The following is a 19305-nucleotide window of genomic DNA, read 5'->3' on the forward strand; positions in this document are numbered from 1 at the left end:
AACATCCGTTAAAAAAACAAAACAAAAAAACAACAACAGATAGTTAACAGAAGAGAAAGAAAGGAGAAACAGAAAATCAAATCATAACTTTTTTTAAATGTTGCAAGCTGTTATCTTTGCTGCCATAGGCTACATTTCTCCAGAGAAACACATTCAAAGCATAGTGTTAGTGCAAAAGGCTATGAAGGCTATCTCCACAAATTATTGCCATTCTTTTATAAAGCCCAGATTTGGTTAACAACCAGCTATGCCTGGCAGATCAGCTGGGCACAAATGACCGTTGGTCACCGGTTTGTCAGCGTGATCCAAGCTTGTGTAGTGCAATCTCCAAACCGCAATGAGCAGGGCCTTTCAACCGAACTGTGAAGGAATGCAGAAAACCTGACACTGTCATTGTGCTGCAGCAAAGGAGTGATATAAAAAGAATGAGGGGGGGGGGCAGTAGCTTGTATTTATTCTTGCATCACAACACAGTGAGAGTCTAAGGCTTCACAGAGTTTTTAGCACAATAAACACAATATGTAAAACTTAAAGTCGACTGTCTTCACGACCTGAAAATATACCCTGCAAAAGGCATGCACAGTTCGGACCACAAGGACACTGGAAATAAAACAAGAATTATGACAAACAAAATATGATAATGCAAAAAAGTAAATTGATTAATAGAAATCCATGAGTGGAATCCTGAAATAGACACACCGAAAAATATGACAACACATTAGTTTTCTTCTCGGGAGGGCTGGACGTCACCTTAAATTTTAAAAAAGGGTTTTGGGAATAAAAAAATGACAGAACACCAGCGCATGCTTTTCAAACCATAAGCAAACCAACAGCGGCTGAAACCCAAACAGAGGAAGTGCAGGATTGGTGCAAAGAAACAATGGATATACGAAGGATCAGGCAGTCAAAACGACAGGACATGAACAGAAACGTATAAACAGACACGCTCGCATACGGTACACTCACGCACACACGTACCACAGTGCCACCACCACCATCACCACCAAATACGGACAGAATCCACGTCCAAACCAGAGGCAGGGAGGAAGAGCAGCCCAAGACAAAACACCACTGGCAGACTGCTTGCTTTTGTCGCGCCCCTTCCTCCAGAAGACACTAATCCCATTAAATCCTTCTCCCCTTTTCCCCCAAATCCTGGACACTTGGGACGCTCCCTTTCCAAATTCAGAGCCCAGCTCCTGGCCTGGCCTGACCTGAGATCCTGCACTGATGCCCTCTATGCTGTAGAGGAACCATAAGAGCTAAATGGTAATGGTTGATCGATGGTGAAGGGACAGACACGTGGCAGAGGCCAGCGGAGCCGTGTGGAAATGAGTGAGTGGAACATGGGACTCTTTTGAGGTCAGATATGGGGATGGGGGCAGAGAGGACAGCGAAAGACAAAGAGATGGAAGCAGAGACAGAGGAGGAGAAGAGGAAAGAGAGGAAAGAATAAACAAGGGAAGGTGTCGCTTCTTCCGTCTCCTTACCGTGTCTTTGGAGGACCTACGTCTCTTGATGCTGGAGGCCAGGGTGGTACTGATGGACCTAAAAGAGGCTTTCTTTTTGGGGTCGGGCTCTGCTCTACCACTTTTCCTATCCTAAAATAAATATATGTAGAAACATTATTCATGTCCTATGGCTGGGGTGATAACCGTGGTTTCAGTCTCACCCGTTTTCTCTCTACCCACCACCACCAAAACCACTGCCACCCCAATAGATTACCTTATGTTTTTAATAGACTAATTACTGGGAGGGTCCTTGTGAAAAACACTACACCATTTGGAAATGTAAAAGAGGGAGAAAGAAGGGGATAAAGCTTGTTAGATGTGAGAGTGAACAAAGTCTGTTCAGTCTGATATGAGGGCATTTGTCTACATTTTATGCAACATAATCACACTTGGACTGCACAAGATGGCACAGTAGTCCTCTAGAAACACACTCAGTTGGCCCTAGAAATGCACTGGAATGAGTGATGACTAGTAAAGATGTCAGTGGGTGTGATACCTAGGTTTTAAACCATCTAAAATAGTCTACCCGTACACTCGCTATTGTGTGAGTGCACACACACTTTAAAGCTGCCACTTCTTTATCTCAGCACATGCTTAATCTTCAATCTACTCTTACTCAGTACACACAGGTAACATCTTCAAATGCGTACCTGTCAAAATAAAATAAAAACATAAAGAAAAAGAAGCACTTTTAACCGTATTCTTACAACATGGTGAGCCAATTTGGTGCCCTCCCTCCCTCATACCATCAGAGTGCCCCGCAGCTATTCTCAGCACAATTACTGGATGTCTGTGTGCAACAATAAAAAAAGAACTCATATTAAGAACTCATATTAAGGTATTCTTACATCCTGAGTCTCTACAGAGGAAGAGGGCTGCATAGGGGGAGAAAAGAAAAATAAAATAAATGTCCATCCACTTGGATTGTTATTACTTTAAAGAATATCCTTAAGCAAAAGCCAAGGGAACCAAAAATGGCAGATAAAAAATCCCAAAACTAGCAAAGCAAACATTCACATCCAAAGCCAGGCAGGTATAAAAAGTAAAAAATAAATAAAAAAATAAAAAAGCTACAGTATTGGATGCATAGAAGGAAAACAACAGCGACATAAGTCAGTAATTAAAGCCCATTTAACGTCATTATACCTTTAAGGGGTATAATGGAAATTCACCCCACACACCAGGGAATGGGATGAGATGGAGAGCATAAAGGTAAAAATAAGAAGGAATGGTTGTCTACTAGAGCAACGAAAAAGCCTGTTTTCTACTGAAATTAAAGTGCAAAAACAAAAGTCAGTGTTTAAATGATAAATTCATAATTAACTGAGCAAATGAAAGCTAAAAGATGCTACTTCTAATAAAAAAAAAGAGTATAGTATAAGTGGAGGATGACAGATTAGTAGCAGCAAGGGAGGCCCTTGGGGTGGGCGGGGCAGTGTGGTGTGAATTTCAACATGCCAAATCGTTTTATGGATGGAGGGAAGGAATAAAAGGGGGAACATAGATTAAGTAACACAAAACAAATAGCACGACAAATCAATCCTGGCCAGCACTGGCCCCGCAGTTCATCCTTTTTCATCAGGTCACATGACTAGGCTCTTTCAGGGCACATTTGTTCCACCATCACCCCGCCAACCAGCACTCTCTCAACCCCCTGATGACATAATATCAGGTGGCGAGCAGGTATTATCTCATGTGCAGGATAGATGAAAGCTGGCAGAGGAGTGATTGGTGCACGGCACCGTTCGATTTTAGTGCAAAAAATATCTTTTTCCTGTTGGAAGATGACATCTCGTGTTAGTAAATGGTTAAAGTCAGCGTGCGTATTGGTCTTGGTTCAGAAAAATCAATGCCCAAGTGACGTCAGGTGTTCGTTTAATCTTTACTTTCCCCTTTTCTTACACATGTTAGACTGCAGGAGTGAAGCCCGGCCATCCAGAGCCCTGATGAGGCGCTGCGTGTGCACAGTCCCGGCCATGCAGGGCATGCTGGACCATCAGATGAAGAGCGGCATGGGACTTGCACCGTGTACATCGGCTGCGTGTTTCCCGTTGGAAACAGATGTGAGCTGTCATAGTTCAGCATCATTATACAACATCACTGTTATCGTCACGCAGCAGACTTTCTGACGCTTTGTTTTCATCCCAAACTATCATCAGGTTCAATCTGGTTCAGACAGTGCACTTCTAAGTAACATCTGTTTGAAAAGACAGATGTAGAAGCCACATGTGTAGTCTCTTAGTAATGGAACACAATGTAACTTTTTTATAATATAAATGTTCACATTGTAGCTACATTGTCCACCTCTAAAAAAGAGAACAGAGAGAGTGGATCAGCAGCAGCCTTTCACTAACCCTAACCCTGCCCCAGTCCTAATGTAACTGACAGCTTTTATTAAAGATGAAGATGAGTTATTACTTACACACCCTACATAAATTATAGCAATCGTTGCACTCGAGTGGTCGCACCCTTAGGCGATTTATTCACAGTCAGCTATGGTAAAGTGACAGATAGATGACTGTGTAACACTTATACTTATTAATTGTGTTTGCTATTTAGGTTATTTCTTTATCGGTTTGGCTTAATTCTTTTCCCCTCCAACCAACATACTTTGAAAGGCACAACTACTTTTACTTTAAAGTCATACTGGTTCTGTTTATACTAAGATTTGCTTTCTATAAATTGAATAATGGAATAAGCGGACACTTTGGCCCATTACTATATATCATGCCTTTATTTAAAAGGGACAGTTAAGCCTTAATATCATTTAGGCACCATCGGCAACCAAATAAAAAGCTCTCACACACAAAAATGCATGTGCATTAGCTAAATTAGGTAAAAGTAGGAAATGCCCCAGTAAACTAGCATTTCTCATTATAGAACTCAAAAAACTAAAAATAAATTTTACTCCAAAGACCCTTTACTCACTCATCATGTATGTTGCTACAGCTTTTAAAGTTTTACAATCCTGGGCAACCTACACACATGCACTTGTCTTTCTTAGTAAAAGTCTGCAAAACCAATGCCATGTTGGCGTGACACCTAATGAACTTCTTGTTTGAGAGCTTTTAGCTTTTAAAAATAACTGGGTGCAGAGATAATGCAAAGGTGGCAACTAGTGAGGATTTTACTTTGTGAACAGATTTACTCAGAAGTGCACTTTCTCTGAAGTTAAACCTCTGTTTGAAGGTATTTGGGTGCACAGTCCTGCACATTGCTTTGCATAATACAACCTGAGGCATTTAAAAGCACATAATAACAAAAAACACACATGGAAGCAGTCGAAACGATGCCAGTAATGGGTATCGAGGTTTTAGTGATTGTTGTACTAGAGAAGGAAGAGGCCACATAAACTGTGATCTTAGATTGAGTTTGTACCCTGGAAAACCAAGCTGTCATTTTTAATTTCAGAAATTTAGATCACTGTGAGTAATCAAATCAGCGTACCTAAACAGTGTGAATAAGATCCTGAATAATTTTCATGCAAAGCAGATTTGATTAGCCTTACTTCATGGGTCCTCTCAGCGCTTCTTGCGTAAGGCGCCATTGTAATAGCTATAGTTAGAGCAATGTGTGTCTAGCAATTTTAGCTTTTGGGCCCAGAGTGATGGTGAATGAGCAAGATGAGCAAGCATGAGCCATCTTTGTTTAGTGATGCAGAGAAACTGGCATGATCATCACTGACATGGATATAAATTACATTAGTCTGCGGGCAGTTTAGTGTGTCCCTCTCCTTTCTCAGTGACGCCCCCCTGCATGCATTCATCTGCTGTATGCGCCTACATCTATATGTACATCTATATGAGGACACATACGACAGTTACATACAGCTATCAGTTTGATGGTAGACACTTTTAGAAGGACATTGATTTGCTGACAGGCACTTGTGATAATTATACTGTACCTTCCTCCAGCCCTGCTGTCTCATTTCACTTGGTTCAAGAGAGACACAGCAGACAAACTGCCACAGCCACATCACAGACTCAGGCTGTGATTGGCCATCAAATGTGGAAACCTTGTACCTTCAAAGCAGCACTGATTGCATCAGAGTGCAGGGGAAATCATGTTCTTCACTGGCTGAGCAAAGGAACTTATCGCTTGATTATAGCTCAGATGGTCAGTTCATTCAAAAAAACAAAAAAAAACAAAAATGTTCATAGTGGTATCTGGCCATGAAAATGACTTTAAACTGCAAAGAAGTTCCATTTATTGTTTTTTTAATTACGTGAATGTTTCTGAAAACCCCTGAAAATGAATCTAAGTTAGCTGCATAGTTAGATACCACTAGAGCAAGTATAAAAATAAGGACTTATAAAATTATATTTGAGTGAACTGAGCCTTTAGATTGATGCCTGTTCAGGCAATGTTGCACGAAGCCTTTGCCATGCGAGATTTTAAGTTCTTGCTTGGTGTCTGCATCATGAACACTGTGGTGGATAAGGAGACACACTGTGCGCCGCAGCATTGCACATTTCACTTATGCTGACAATTGCGGAACGGTCACTGCCGTATGATTGTGCCAGGGCATTGATTTTACTCTTTATGCTCTATTTGTCTTATCAGCTTTTGGCTGCTGTTAGTTTTGCTGCCAGAGAGAAGGAAATCAATGGGGTCGCGAGCAAAATGCATCAACCTTAGAGTATTCATTGTCAATAATGTTTTTTCAATGTTTCTGGCAGGGAATTTGTTTTTTCTGCTGGCTTTCCATGTACAAATCATATGACCTCATGAAGAATATAGCGCCACAGCAGCAGCTTAGAACTACTGGTTCATGCCATGGACGTGGGTAGTGGAGAGTTTTCATTTGGAGATTTATTGTGTGAGAGAATCTCTAATTATCTTATTGTTACGCCAAGAGCGAGAGGTGACATGACGGTGGAAATGGCTCTACTACATACTAAAGAGGGAGTTCCAGCCACCGCTTGACTTCCAGAAGTCTCCTTACTATCCTGCAGGCACACACACAAGAGACACGGGTGCATTTGGCCTCAGGGAACTGTGTAAACCCACAGGGTGGCCACTCAGCATGCCTTACATTATATGTAGGCATCAGAGATCACTGTTTCTTGTATGGTGATCTGCTGGTTTGATCACTACTTAAAAAAACCCCCAAAGTTCTCAGATGGGTTGAGAAACAGAAATCAACCCTCATTCGAGGGAGGTTTTTCTGGCTCTCTTCCACCCCAGTTTTGACCCTTCCACCTTCAGTGGATGCAGGGTATCAATCCTACCTGCAAGTTCTTCCTCCAGACATTGACGGCCGCAAAGGCCAGCTGCATCTGCTTCCTGCGGGCGTCTTTATGGCGCTTATAGGCAATTTCAATGAAGATGAGGAAGATCCCTGCTGCTATTCCTCCAGCCACCAGCATGAATACCCCTGTGAAGGAGGGACACATGAACAGAAACAGAGCAGACACAGGGATACGTGAGTTTCCTGTCTACATCTCCCCCGCTCCCACTAAGCATGAACGCATGGTCTGACTGTCATGCTCAGTGGTCGCCCTCCTTTCTCAACCAGCTCCTACTGACGACGACTGCTGCAAACTACACAATATTAATAGAGAACCACAACCGCACGAAATCACAGGACAAGATACTGTACGGCACACTACCCACAGAGCACCACGCTGACACTAAAACAACGATTTTGTAAAGGTATTGGACAAAAAAGGGCTACAGTACCTTACCACTGCAGTTTTTGTCCAATCACTTTTAACGCTTTCTCTACGCCATAAGGACCATACCTGCCATGTTTTCAAAGGTGAGTGTGGCTGGGGCATTGCTCCTTGAGTCACACTCCTGGTATCTCACCCAGGTTTTATCTAGGTCTTCCATGAAGCCGTTCTCATGAGAACTGCAGGGGGTTGGGGGTAGTGGGGAGAGAGGTAACAGAGTTAATGAATGCCGCAAATGACCGAATGTTTGAGCCGCTTACTCCCAGCTAGCAACACAGATGAAGCACAGACAGCTGTACAGACACGTGTACTGACAAACAGTGATACACTTGACAAGAGACAACCAGACAAACAGGGCAGGAAAGGGGAGATACAAAGATGTGACATAAGGCAATGTATTGGATGGCTATAAATGGTCAATATGTGACCATGAAATCATATTGATAAGAAAAAACAAACAAAAAAAAAAGGTCATACGAGTAATGCAGCTTCGGCTGGGACAGACCTGAGAATGGCCAGGGACACATTCTGTTTCCAGGGGCTGTCCTTGCGCATGCCTATGCCAAAGCCCGAACGGAAAAACAGCTCTCCCGTGGTCACCAGGTCGCACTTCTGCGAGGCTTCAAACTCCAGCACCGCAGAGTCCCAGATGAAAGCATGCAGCTTGCTGTGGGGGCAGGGGGAGGGAGGAGGAGGAGGAGGAGGAAGTGGGGAGGAAGGGGAAGGAGGGGAAGGAGGGGGTTACGGTGCAACAGTACAATGATTTACATACACATTTACGGCTCCCACCCTTCTCTCTCTTTCACACCACATCGTGTGTGTCAGTCAGCGTTTACCAGCAATCTCTACCGCTGCTTATGTCCCAAATGAAATCCAATGCCAGATGGGTGAGGGCGCGTCCCCCATTGGATTCCCCCAATCTCAAAGATGTTCGTCTGGGTACAACCTGAAAAAGGGGGCTCTTCGACTCAATGTTAGCTCAACCTCACACTGTTGTCAGTGCTGTTGACACGTCCACTCCTGCTGCTGTCCCTGGAAACCTGCCTTGGCTGGGCGATGGGCCTGAATCAGGGCGAATGTCGCAGTAAAGCCTACCACTTCCACCTGATCCGGAGGTCCATGTCCCTCCCCTAGAGTTAACTGGAATAGCCCTGGTCTACGTGCTTGATAGGTCGAACAGCCGGCCGACACGTACTCTGGTCGGCCCGGCCTGGCCGAGACTCACTTGTCACGCACGGCCTGGATAGCCTCGGCGGCACTCTCATAGTTGTGCTTCTCCATGTGGCGGTACATGGTGCTAAGCTCCACCTGCCGCCGGAAGTAGATATCCACTGAGCTTTGTTTCACTGTGGCGTAGATGAACTTGTCTGATGGGTTTCTCAGCTGCATAAAGAGACAAGGAAAAGCACAATCTGATGAACAATAAGTAAGAATAAAATCAATCAGTCTATATATTTGTTAATATGATTGAAAAAAGGTAATGTGTAGTAATAAGCTCCTTGTTTCACATACCCGTGGGTCATTGATACCGGTGATGCGCTCCTCAGGCCGGTCCAACACCAGGAAGGCAGCCAGATTGGCAGTATAGGAAGCCACAATGATCATGGCAAAACCAGCCCACACCATGCCCAGGATTCTCGCTGAGAAGCTACGTGGTGCACCTGTGTGGTGAGTCCAAGTTTTGAGTTTTCATCTCAGTAACTGTCAATTTCAGCTTATTTTTTCTGTCATATATACTAGCTACTCATATAGAATATGAAAAAAAAATTAAATAACGTTTTTACACTATTAGTTCCAGATAGATTTTGTCTGATTTTGGATCTGTGTGATGGCAGTGAAGTGGATATTCCTAATATCAGCCAGAGCACTCCGCATTTTCCCATAATGATCTCACCAGGCGGGTGCGTCTTTGCTACTGTTTTCTGCTACATTTTTGTACACGATATAAACATATTTTAATAATATCCACACTCACCAATAAATCAGGAATTAAAAAAAGGATATGTGTCAATTAAATATTTTGCAGTAGTTTTACAATTTTAGCCCACAATCATCTCAAAAACTCTGGCTGTCATTCTTCTGGAGTGAGTGCTGTCAAATGCTGTAAGAAGCGCTCATGTTGACGTGGATGTAAAACTTTGTGAAAGGATTCTCATATAAGTCGATGAGTCTGTGAACATAATTTCTGACTCATGACAGCGGTACTGTGTCGAGTGATTGAAGATATCCTGAACTTTTCAGTCAGTAAGTGCTTCTGATGTTGCTGCTATTAGCCACTATTAGCCTCTGTTAGCTTTTGTTAGCTAGTGTAACTAAAACTTTCTTTGGAGGGGCTCTAACATTGCTGGACTCAAACACTTAGCGGATAAACTTAAATAACATGTGAGAATTTAATCAAACTGTTTCTTAGAGGGGAAGTGTGATTTTTAAAACACTTGAACCAAACATAAGCTGGCATAATATTAGCCAATAAGCACCAACTATTGTTTAGCTAGCTAAACAATAGTCGGGAGACAACAGGGTTGTGTGTCTAACCTGCTGACAATAAGCAATTAGAACAACATCGGGGACAGTATTTATTTCCACTGTATTCAAGATGGCGCGGCGACATGGTTTCTACAAACTGGCACCCAGTCCTATAGATTTTTAATGGTTTCATTTTAAGTTTATGAGGATAGATCAGTTTGTTTGCATATTTATGAGTACAAAATCTTAAAGAGAGGGCTCTCCTAAAGGGAGCCTTGCAAAAGTAGCTTTTTAATATACATATATAAAACTCATAAAATATCATGAAAAGGAAACACTTGACAGAAAATCAAATAAGATAACAAAACTGTTACAAGCTGTACCAGCTTTTCTTTTTTTTCTTTTTTTTGTCGTTTTCAAAGAAAAATGTGACAGTAGCAGCTGGAAATCTGGAGCCACACAGACACTTGATATCAATCCTTTTACAAATGCAAAACTGTTCAAAGACTAGAAGACATCATCCAGGAGCTCTGTGGGAAAGAGAAAATTCAACAACTGGATATGACTCACCTTCTCCTATACCAGAGTTCAACAATACTCCCCAGGAGAACCACATGGCAGATGATAAGGTGAGGGCATCTTCTTCTTCTTCTTCACTATTTACTTTAAATCTCCCAAACGGGCTATGGGAAGAAATTGGGAGGGTTGCAGAAGATATAAAATGAGAAATGTCCAACAACTTGCTGAATGTGAAAAACCCAGTGATTCCCCGAAAAAGGGAGGAAAACTGAACATGAGTGGGCGAAGCAAGACAAAGTCCTCAGAAAGAAAACAGGGTGAAGACGGTGGCACAGGCACAGAGCTGTGGGATGACTGGAACCAATCTTCACCTCTGTCTGCCTTGCTGTCCACATCAAGGGAAGATCTGCAGTGCTCAGGAGTCCATGTACACACACACACAAGCATGTACTTCACACACACAGTCGTTCATACACATATGGATACATGAATACACATACAGGCCCCCCTTGTACCTGAACCGGTCTAGTAGGTAAAGCATCACCGCCACCACATGCACCGAAAGACCCACCAGCAGCCACAGCGTGCTTTGGAACGGCTGCATAAACGAGTCCAGTGTACTGCGAGGAATTTCCTGAAAACAGATACAGGCAGTTGATTATCGATTGATAATGAATTCTTTTAGAATTTTATGGCACCATTGGTCTGGCTCATTGTCAGGTTTTACAGTCTTTTTACTGACAAAGACCCATGACCTTCCATATTGCACTGAAGTAGGATTCTAGCAAGAAACAACTTATATGCTCATATGTTCTGTAAATGTGTGGTCTGTTAAATGTAAATTTTTTCAAAATGTACTATGGGTAAAAAAAATTTAGGTCTTTTTATGAGTAATGTGCAAACGTCTTGAGCCATCCCTCATTCCTTTATATTCAGCTAGGAAAATGGGAAACATGTACAGATAAAAACAGAAGCAAAATCAGAAACTGTACAAATATTATAAACTTCAAGTCAATATTTGCATGACTGCTTTGATAACTTTCTTGTACTTTCTTTAAGTAGTCTTCAGGAATAGTCCTTCAGGGTTACTGAAGGACATTCAAAGCTTTTCTTTGGATGTTGGCTGCCTTTTGTTCTATTCTCTACACTGCTTCAGTGGATATGCTTTTGATGCATTGGCAGTGTGTTTGGGAAAATGAAGACACACTTTCGACATGCTAATGCATGATGAGTCAAAACCTGATGGTATTTTTCTGCATTCATAATTCGATTCTATCTTTGGCAAAATCCCCAACACGTCTGACTAAAATGCAGAGTGCAAAATGCAAGATCAAAAATAAAGGGTGTCTTTTGCACAACAGTGCACTCACATACATCAAATAGGTTTAAACCTGGCAAATGAGATAAAATAAGTTTGACTGTTTCCATGCCTTTAACATTTTAACCAGTGTTATTTATATCTGAACACAGTTGTGTCTTTTTTACTGTTTCAGGCTCATTTCTGTGTCTGCGAAAATCTGCAAGGACAGAAAATGAGAACGCATTATCTTAACACTTGTTTGAGATGTGTAATCCATGGCTAATCCTTCCCAGATGGCATTCATTTCTTTCAAAGAAAGATGGTAGAGGCAATGGCTAACTGATACTGCATCACCTCATATTCCCTCTAGGTCTTTGTCCACTTAGAGATTTTAATAACCTATGGAAATTAAAGTTAACGGATCTAATCAATATTTTTCCAAACTGTCAGGGGTGATTTGATCCCCATCCACCACTTTAAATTGCAGCTACGTAGTTCTTTGTCGTGTTGTCATTAACCTGGTATACAAATAATATAGATGGTATCTTGAAACCACCTCTACTACCTTTTTCTGCCACAGCTGAGCAAAGTGCATTAAAATGTATCTCTCTTGAAGCCATACAATCTCTGTCTCTGCTTCATTATATTTTTACATAAATGAACAGATGCACAAGTAAGCAATAGATGCATCTCCCTTAGTCATAGGTCTAAGTACCAAATATCCTGCTTACCTTTTTAACGAGGATAGTGAGGCCTTGATATTTAAAGGGTTTGGAGAACTCGATGTACTGGGCTCGCTCATTGTTTATAGTCAGCGGAGCTACAATCATGTCAGCCAGGCCTCCCAGGAGCTCGCCCATCATGCCGTTCCACTCCTTCTTGTTACTGTTGTTGACCTGGAGTCCCAAAATGGAAGGAGTTGAGAAAGTTGAGAATCTGAATCAGCTTTAGCCCTGCTGTTGTCTAGACCACAGATTTGCTTCAGGGTTTAAGGATTTGGGTTAAACCAAGTAAACGTCAAAAATATAGAACAGCGTGTTCTTGCTTTGCCTAAAGAACAGAGTTTCAGGTTTCAGAAGGTTGCAGGTTTTCAGTTCAGCGTATCTAGTTTCTTCTCTTTTTGCTTTCTTGCAGTTCTTACGGCTTCTGCGACATGTTACAGCCTCACGCTCCCGTTTTGGGAAGAACTCCATTTCAAGAGATCATCCTTGTTTAATATGTGACAAATAAGAATTAATGCTCTAAAAATAAACATGCAATGGTACATGAAATCAGCACTGAACATACTATAATGGTAATAGGAGGTGATTAAATCTGTTTTATGTCCTTTCTAATTCAGGTCACCTATATACAGCGGATTGTGCTCTTGAGATTTTGGGGCTAAAGACCCATTAGAAGGGTGAATATTTTCACAGGGACCCCTGAAAATCTTTGCACCAATTTCTTTTGTCACAAAAATAATATGGACAGGCATGAAGGACATAATATGACTTTTGTGTTGGTATAAAATGTGTTGGCCATTTTTAGACTTCTTAATATTAGAGCATAATTTTACAAGTCATAGCAATGCATTTCACTACAGTTATTAAAAGCTTAGGAATATGTTGTATGCTTGACTACTGCCTTTAAAAACAATGTGCATTACAGTACATACTTAATGAACAAACATATGCTCAGAGAGATGCCTGAAAAAGGCAAGAAACTACTGTTTTACCAAGTGCTATGCACTGTAGTATACATTTATAATTGTTGTGATTCTCAAATGGTTTATTATTGTATATTTTGAGGCTCTGTTCTTCCAAATGATGCATGATTTGACTCAAAATGGTGTGATTCCATTCAAAATGTCCTCAGGCTATAAAGTGTTATTAGCACACTAATTTATTTCCTTGTTGAACTGAAAAAAAAAAGATTCCTAGATGGAAGTAAAATTGAGCGTCATTTACAAGCATTTAACAGGAACAAAAGAAGATGCCCTTGGGTTATAAAAATGTAATGATTACATTTTCTATTGCACATCACAATTAATAGACACATAAGTCGCACCTCATGTAGGCCTGTAGTAGCTTCATCTTAAATAAACCAGTGCAGTTTAATAGTAACATTGCCACTATAATTAAATAAGATAGCTTACATTTTTTTATACTATATAATAATATTTGCTGATAGCTCATTATTAACATATTTCTATAGTATTGTAGTTGATGATTAGCAGATTCCCGGAAAAGTAATGCAATCTGTTGAGAATGTAAACAGAGAAACCAAAGACTGGACTGGTTACAAAGATAAGTCCCAGTCTAGTTTCTGTGCACTCATGAAGGTGTGCTGCTTGAGCAATACAAGGTTAGGTTATATATAGCTGATCCTAGCAGGGCATGTGTCCTATTTTATCTGCACAAAACCCAACTCTTTCCCAGGAGGGGTTCATAAAAAATGAACAAACCTTGCCAAAACAACAACCACAAAAAAAAAATCTTCAGTGGTGGTATGTACAGTTTGTATCTGTTCCATTTTCATGGATCACAGAACAGATTTGGCAGCGGTGCAGTAAAAACACAATCTGGCAACAAGACAGCTACGGCTCCTATATAAGTGATCTGATGCAAAGATGGCAATCAATAAGAAAAAAAAGCAGCTGGAAAGCTGAAGGATGTGCAGCAGAAGGCTGGATCGCAGTAAAACAGCTGGACTCGAGTCAAAAATAAACATGATTAAATTTAAATGGCACTCTACTCCCTTTGTCTTCTGAATTATTTAGAAGACAGGACAGACAATGTGAGTCAAGTTCTCTGAGCCTGTGAAGTAAGTGTGACTCATAAAAAACGATTAACAAAAGCATTAAACGCCATCCAAAAAGACAAATACTCAAAACCATATTGAACCTGGTGACCGTGGAAGTGCATGGTGGCTTGCAGGCCACTCTGCAACTGGTAGGCAACTACTCATCGGTAGTTGACAACTGGAAATTTGTATAATTTTGCTGCCTTGAGCTAATGATCTCCTTTTTAGATCTGAGTGATTTTTAAACACATTCATGTGGAACTACAGGAAAGTCCCAAAATAAAGGCATGCCACCAGATTTAAATGACTGCAGATGGAAAATATATTCTTCTTGTGAGCCAAAATACACCAACCATGGATCTTAATGTGAAACTCACCCGCTCCTGAGTTCCAAATTTTCCATCAGCCACCAGATGCACCTCATAGGTGAAGTTCATGGTCATAGCCAGCTTTATCAGGAGGTCAATACAAAATCCATAACAACACTGGGGTACGATTGGGCGTCCTGTAACGAAAACAGCAACATTTGGAAGTTATGCACAGCCTGGTGGAAACTGGTTCATTTGTTGTTGGTTTCTTTTTGTTTTGGCTTTTTTGAATCCAAAGGCGGCGCATGTAGACTGCACAGAATGCATGACACACTGATACACTGCAGACAACCTCACACAGCCTCATTGCACACAGACCAGGTGTGTGCCAGCATCCCAACAATCACTCAGTCTGAATGGCTACATGCATACATATATAGATACCTGCTGCATATATATGTATGCATCTCCGGTGGATGTTTGGCGGGTGCGCTAGAAGCACAGTGATAATGTAAACGTCCCTGATGTGTTACCTGGGATGGTCTCATTGGGCCCAGTGCAGATAACCTTTTTAATTAAGACTCCATTTAATGTCATTTCCTCCTTGCAAGTACCGTCAGGCAGAGTGGGTTTCACATACACAAATGGCTCCTGGTGTATTGTCACTATCTACAACAGACGGGACAGAAAGCTGTTTATCACGGAGTTGGAGATGCATCTGCTTTAGGAGAAAAACATACATTACACATCACCAAAACATATAGATGTGCAAGGATGGACAGGTGAAAATAAAAATAACAAACAAGGATACAGATGAGCTTCTCTCGAGGCCTAAGACAGAAGTGAAGAGATAAAAGTCACAGCAAATATGTCAGTTCTGCTTTAAGAACACAGATTAGCTTCCCTGCAAGAGAGAGATGTTAGCACACTGTCCAACACGAGTATTTCGGCTCAGGTCCGCAGTCTATCCGTGTAGACATGAGTGCCACATTGCAGCAGCAAAGTGAAGGTGTCTTACTTTTAGTCGAGTGGACATCTGGAAGCCCTGTGGTTTCTCAGTCTCTCCTCCGGGCCAGATAATCTTCCGCTGATTGTTCATTACCACCTGTAGCGATGCCACACACACATATACAGTATTATAGGTGAGTGCTGACAGAAGGCCTGCTGCTGATGAGGCTTCAGCACTGTGGGTGAGCATCACTAATGAGTCAGCTTTACATAACCACAGCTCAGCAGTTTATTTATTGCATCAACCTCTGACTTTTGTATGATACAGGGTTTCATGAAATTATTACTTTTCCACCTGTCGCCAAATAACTGAAGAGCTTAGAAGAGCTGATCCTTGCAGCCTTTATCGGCTGCCTGGCTGAGTTGAATATCCACCATTAGCTAAAATAGGGATGGAAACAAGGCTTATAAAACAGCTTCCATTTTACAGAAGGGTTGGATTAGCGGTAATAGGAAGTAAGTCACATGCTACACCTTAGTCTACTTGCTACAAACTGCAGGGATTTTCAAAGAACAAGCAGTAAAATTAGAATCAGTAACTGAATTTGTTACATTTAGTACACTCTGATTGGGCTTGGATTTGATTAAAACTGCACAACAGCTCTATTCTGGTGATATTAGTGAGGCTGGCACTCTCGCAGATGGATACATCGTTAGTGGACCAGAGAAGGATGGTGGTTTGGTGGTTAGCACCATTGACTCACAGCAAGAAGGTCCTGAGCTTGAATCTGCCGCCTAGTGCCTTTCTAAATGGAGATTGTTCTCTATGGGTACTTGGCTTCTTCCTATAGTCCAGAGACATCCATGTTCGGTTAATTGACAACTCTAATATTGCCAAAAATGTGAATGCTTGCCTGTCTCTCTGTGTTAGCCCTGCAATAGACTGGTAACCTGCCTGTTGCCCTGTGACAGCTGGTGTAGGCTCCTGCTCACCCGTGAACCTGAACTGGATCAGTGGAAGATTGATGAGTCCATTTAGAGCCAAAACAAGGGCTGTGTTTGTTTAGTTTCCTCACTAAAGTTTAATAAAATGTACTAAAACCTTTATTTTCATGGTGAGTAAATGAGCAGCCAGCGCTAAAAAATGTACTTGGAAGTTTATTGTGTGCTTTGCAAAATGGTAAATGAGTGAAATATTTCCTCTTTATCCATTTCTGTTGCATACTTGGGGTTCATGATTGGTTGTATTTCCCATTTCATGCAATGCAAGCAGGATTGAAAAAAAGAAAGACTGATTTTATAATCTTGCCACTTTCTCTTCTTGCCCTCATTGCATCCAGGAGTTTTGAATGACATTTGTGCTACATTTACCAATATTGTCATCATATGATGAGTAAAAGAATCTGAAATATCCCTCTAATAGAAAAGAGCATTTGTTGAACTGCCTTTTTTATGCAAAGGCTCACAGATATGCAGAGTAGATGTACATTACCTGGTATGTGGTATAGATAGAAAACTGACTCCCACCCACCCACAATAAATAAAAAACAGATGATTCTGTATGTGGGCTAGACAAAATCCACACATGGTTTGTGAGTATAAAACAGGGAATGGACATCTGTAGGTGCCTTTGTGTACCTGCGTCCCATTGTATATGCCAACTTGGATGAGTCTGGACTTCTGATAGTTCAGTATACTGTAGTGGGCGTATTTTCTATCTCCGTCGTCATTGAACTCCACACGCCCTGTGAGACCCTCGGGATATTTAGATGACATCAGCACCCTGTGGCAAGCACATGAAAACTGTTATCTGTGTGAATCAGTGCAAATGTGCCCATGTAAGGCCATTGTGCGTCATCTCATGTTAGTGTAACAGTGTATTTTATTGTAAATTGCTCAGTGTAGGGCTCTTAATTCAGTGCATGAAGCAAAAAAAAATAAAAATTGATTCACCACATCTCTTGTTAACGAAAGGCAGAGCGGTGGTTGCTGAGTACTGACAATACTTGCTGTTGCATTTGTTTGGAAGCAGAGCTTTATATTTTGTTATGCTGCCTCGAAGCTGCTCTAAGTGGGTCAGCTGAAACTCACTGGCTTCGTTTGGAAATAACAAATACAAGGTTTATTCAGGAAAACCTGATAAATCTGATGAATCTGTTAAAACTGTCAACAATGGGGGGAAATGACTGCAATGCAGCATACAACTTATTTATATTGCAGGCCTGTTTCAGTAATTAAACCTGAGCATGTCTAATATGTTTTTGCCCTTTATCACAATAATGGAAATTCTAACATATCTTAATTTTCCAATTATTTTTAATTGAGACATTTTTATATGACATTTTCTGTCATATGTCTACACTGTTGTAATAATAGCTGCTCATATTAAAGATTTCTAATGAAGAAGCCACAGTATTTATGATTAAAACCTCTGAGATAAAAACTCAGGCTTCAGACTACTCTACATAATCAACATCAGACAGTTTTTTTTAAACGAAATAGGTTTGTATGGTATCCTAAAAGCCCCACCACCTGCTGTTCAAACCTTTTGTTTACAAAGGGAAAGCCAATCAGTTGTAATTTGCTTTAGATGGAAGTGGTAGAGGAGCCGAAACATTTGGGCCATATATTGTATAAGATTAAAAAAAGGATTATTTTAAAACCATGAAACATGCAAAGCTTCTGTGCCAAGCTTACCGTTTAAAAAGGGGTCCTGTTTTCCAAATGTTAGTGTTGCCCACACATCCCCTTGGAGGCTCTGTGATATTCTCCTTCTCAAATAGCTCCTGTATGGACTGAGCTACCACAGCCACTGCGTCATTGATGTGGGCAGACTCATTCTTCCCGTTGATGAGCTGGAGGCCGATTAGACCTGAGAGCATTCCAACAACATAAAGATAATCACCTTCCTGAGCAAGGCACACTCTCTCAGGAGCCTTTTGCAATGCGCAAAGTGGAAAAAAACTTATAGGGCCTCCAGTTTAAACATCCTGAAAAAAGGTCAGACATCAGCTGCTTGATCCAGCTCTGATCCACTGGGAGGGGTAAGTTCAATAAGAGTGTCTCATAAAAGACAGCAGAAATAAGTGGATCATTTTTCTGATGTTGTCACCAATGACCTTTTCGCAGCATGTGCAAGGAGTCCCTTGAAGTTGGATTTATATTTTTCAGCCCTTCTGGCAAAAGTTTGAGGACTCAGCACAGGCACACATATTATTTGTGTTCTCGCTAAACAAAAATACCACCAGGCCTACTTTTAAACCAAGCAACAATCCAACTTCAGCTAAGTTTTCTGATTGCAACCAGGTCCATCAGTCTTGCAGGCTCCTAAAAGAAGCTGCAGTGCAGGTGGAAGAGACTGGACACGGACAGGACAACAAACGCTCTGCGGGGATTGCTTGTGTTTGAGTGCCTGGGGGAGAAACGGTCGACATTTGTGACCAGAAAGTGATAAAATACCGTGACCTGTGAGACATGTGCAAAAATATCCACGAATACATACAAAAAGACTGTTGTGGCTTACCATTCTATCAGTTATCTGTTGCAAAACTCTCCCTTTATAATTCATTAGAGACCAGGATGTTAATATGGCAGATTAGCACAGTGAATTTAGCCTTGGATGAGCCAGGATACACACACATTTAAAGTAAAAACTGAGTGTACACACCACATTTAAACCTTTAAACAAAGAATGCTTAAACGTTTAAATGCTCAACACGAAACAAGCAGTAATACAAATAATCATGTAATAAACCCATCGATAAATGGTTAATCTTTCTAATCCTGTGTGTGTTATG

At 41.2% G+C, this 19305-nt stretch overlaps 1 protein-coding gene across 13 annotated transcripts in view; it reads right to left on the minus strand.

Annotated features, from left to right (window-relative positions):
• grin1a (glutamate receptor, ionotropic, N-methyl D-aspartate 1a) overlaps positions 1-19305 on the minus strand; it is a 37254-nt gene that overhangs the window by 3656 nt on the left and 14293 nt on the right. For 2 of the 13 annotated variants that reach the window (XM_014339750.2, XM_014339755.2), the window contains 16 exons: positions 18206-18380; positions 17147-17291; positions 15579-15665; positions 15082-15229; positions 14630-14757; positions 12203-12367; positions 10687-10805; positions 10223-10335; positions 8699-8847; positions 8412-8569; positions 7692-7853; positions 7256-7365; positions 6743-6888; positions 6410-6460; positions 2360-2386; positions 1491-1601 (listed from right to left, as the gene is read on the minus strand). In XM_014339750.2, the coding sequence (XP_014195236.1) occupies positions 1491-1601; positions 2360-2386; positions 6410-6460; positions 6743-6888; positions 7256-7365; positions 7692-7853; positions 8412-8569; positions 8699-8847; positions 10223-10335; positions 10687-10805; positions 12203-12367; positions 14630-14757; positions 15082-15229; positions 15579-15665; positions 17147-17291; positions 18206-18380 (1994 nt within the window). Of the gene's footprint in view, positions 1-1490; positions 1602-1725; positions 1774-2359; positions 2387-6409; positions 6461-6742; positions 6889-7255; positions 7366-7691; positions 7854-8411; positions 8570-8698; positions 8848-10222; positions 10336-10686; positions 10806-12202; positions 12368-14629; positions 14758-15081; positions 15230-15578; positions 15666-17146; positions 17292-18205; positions 18381-19305 lie in introns of those variants that run through there. The other 11 variants (XM_014339752.2, XM_005941353.3, XM_005941354.3 and 8 more) reach the window with 8 other exon arrangements.

The sequence above is a fragment of the Haplochromis burtoni genome, unplaced genomic scaffold (assembly GCF_018398535.1).
Source record: "Haplochromis burtoni strain Fernald_Lab_line unplaced genomic scaffold, NCSU_Asbu1 Contig_298, whole genome shotgun sequence".
Lineage (NCBI taxonomy): Eukaryota > Metazoa > Chordata > Actinopteri > Cichliformes > Cichlidae > Haplochromis > Haplochromis burtoni.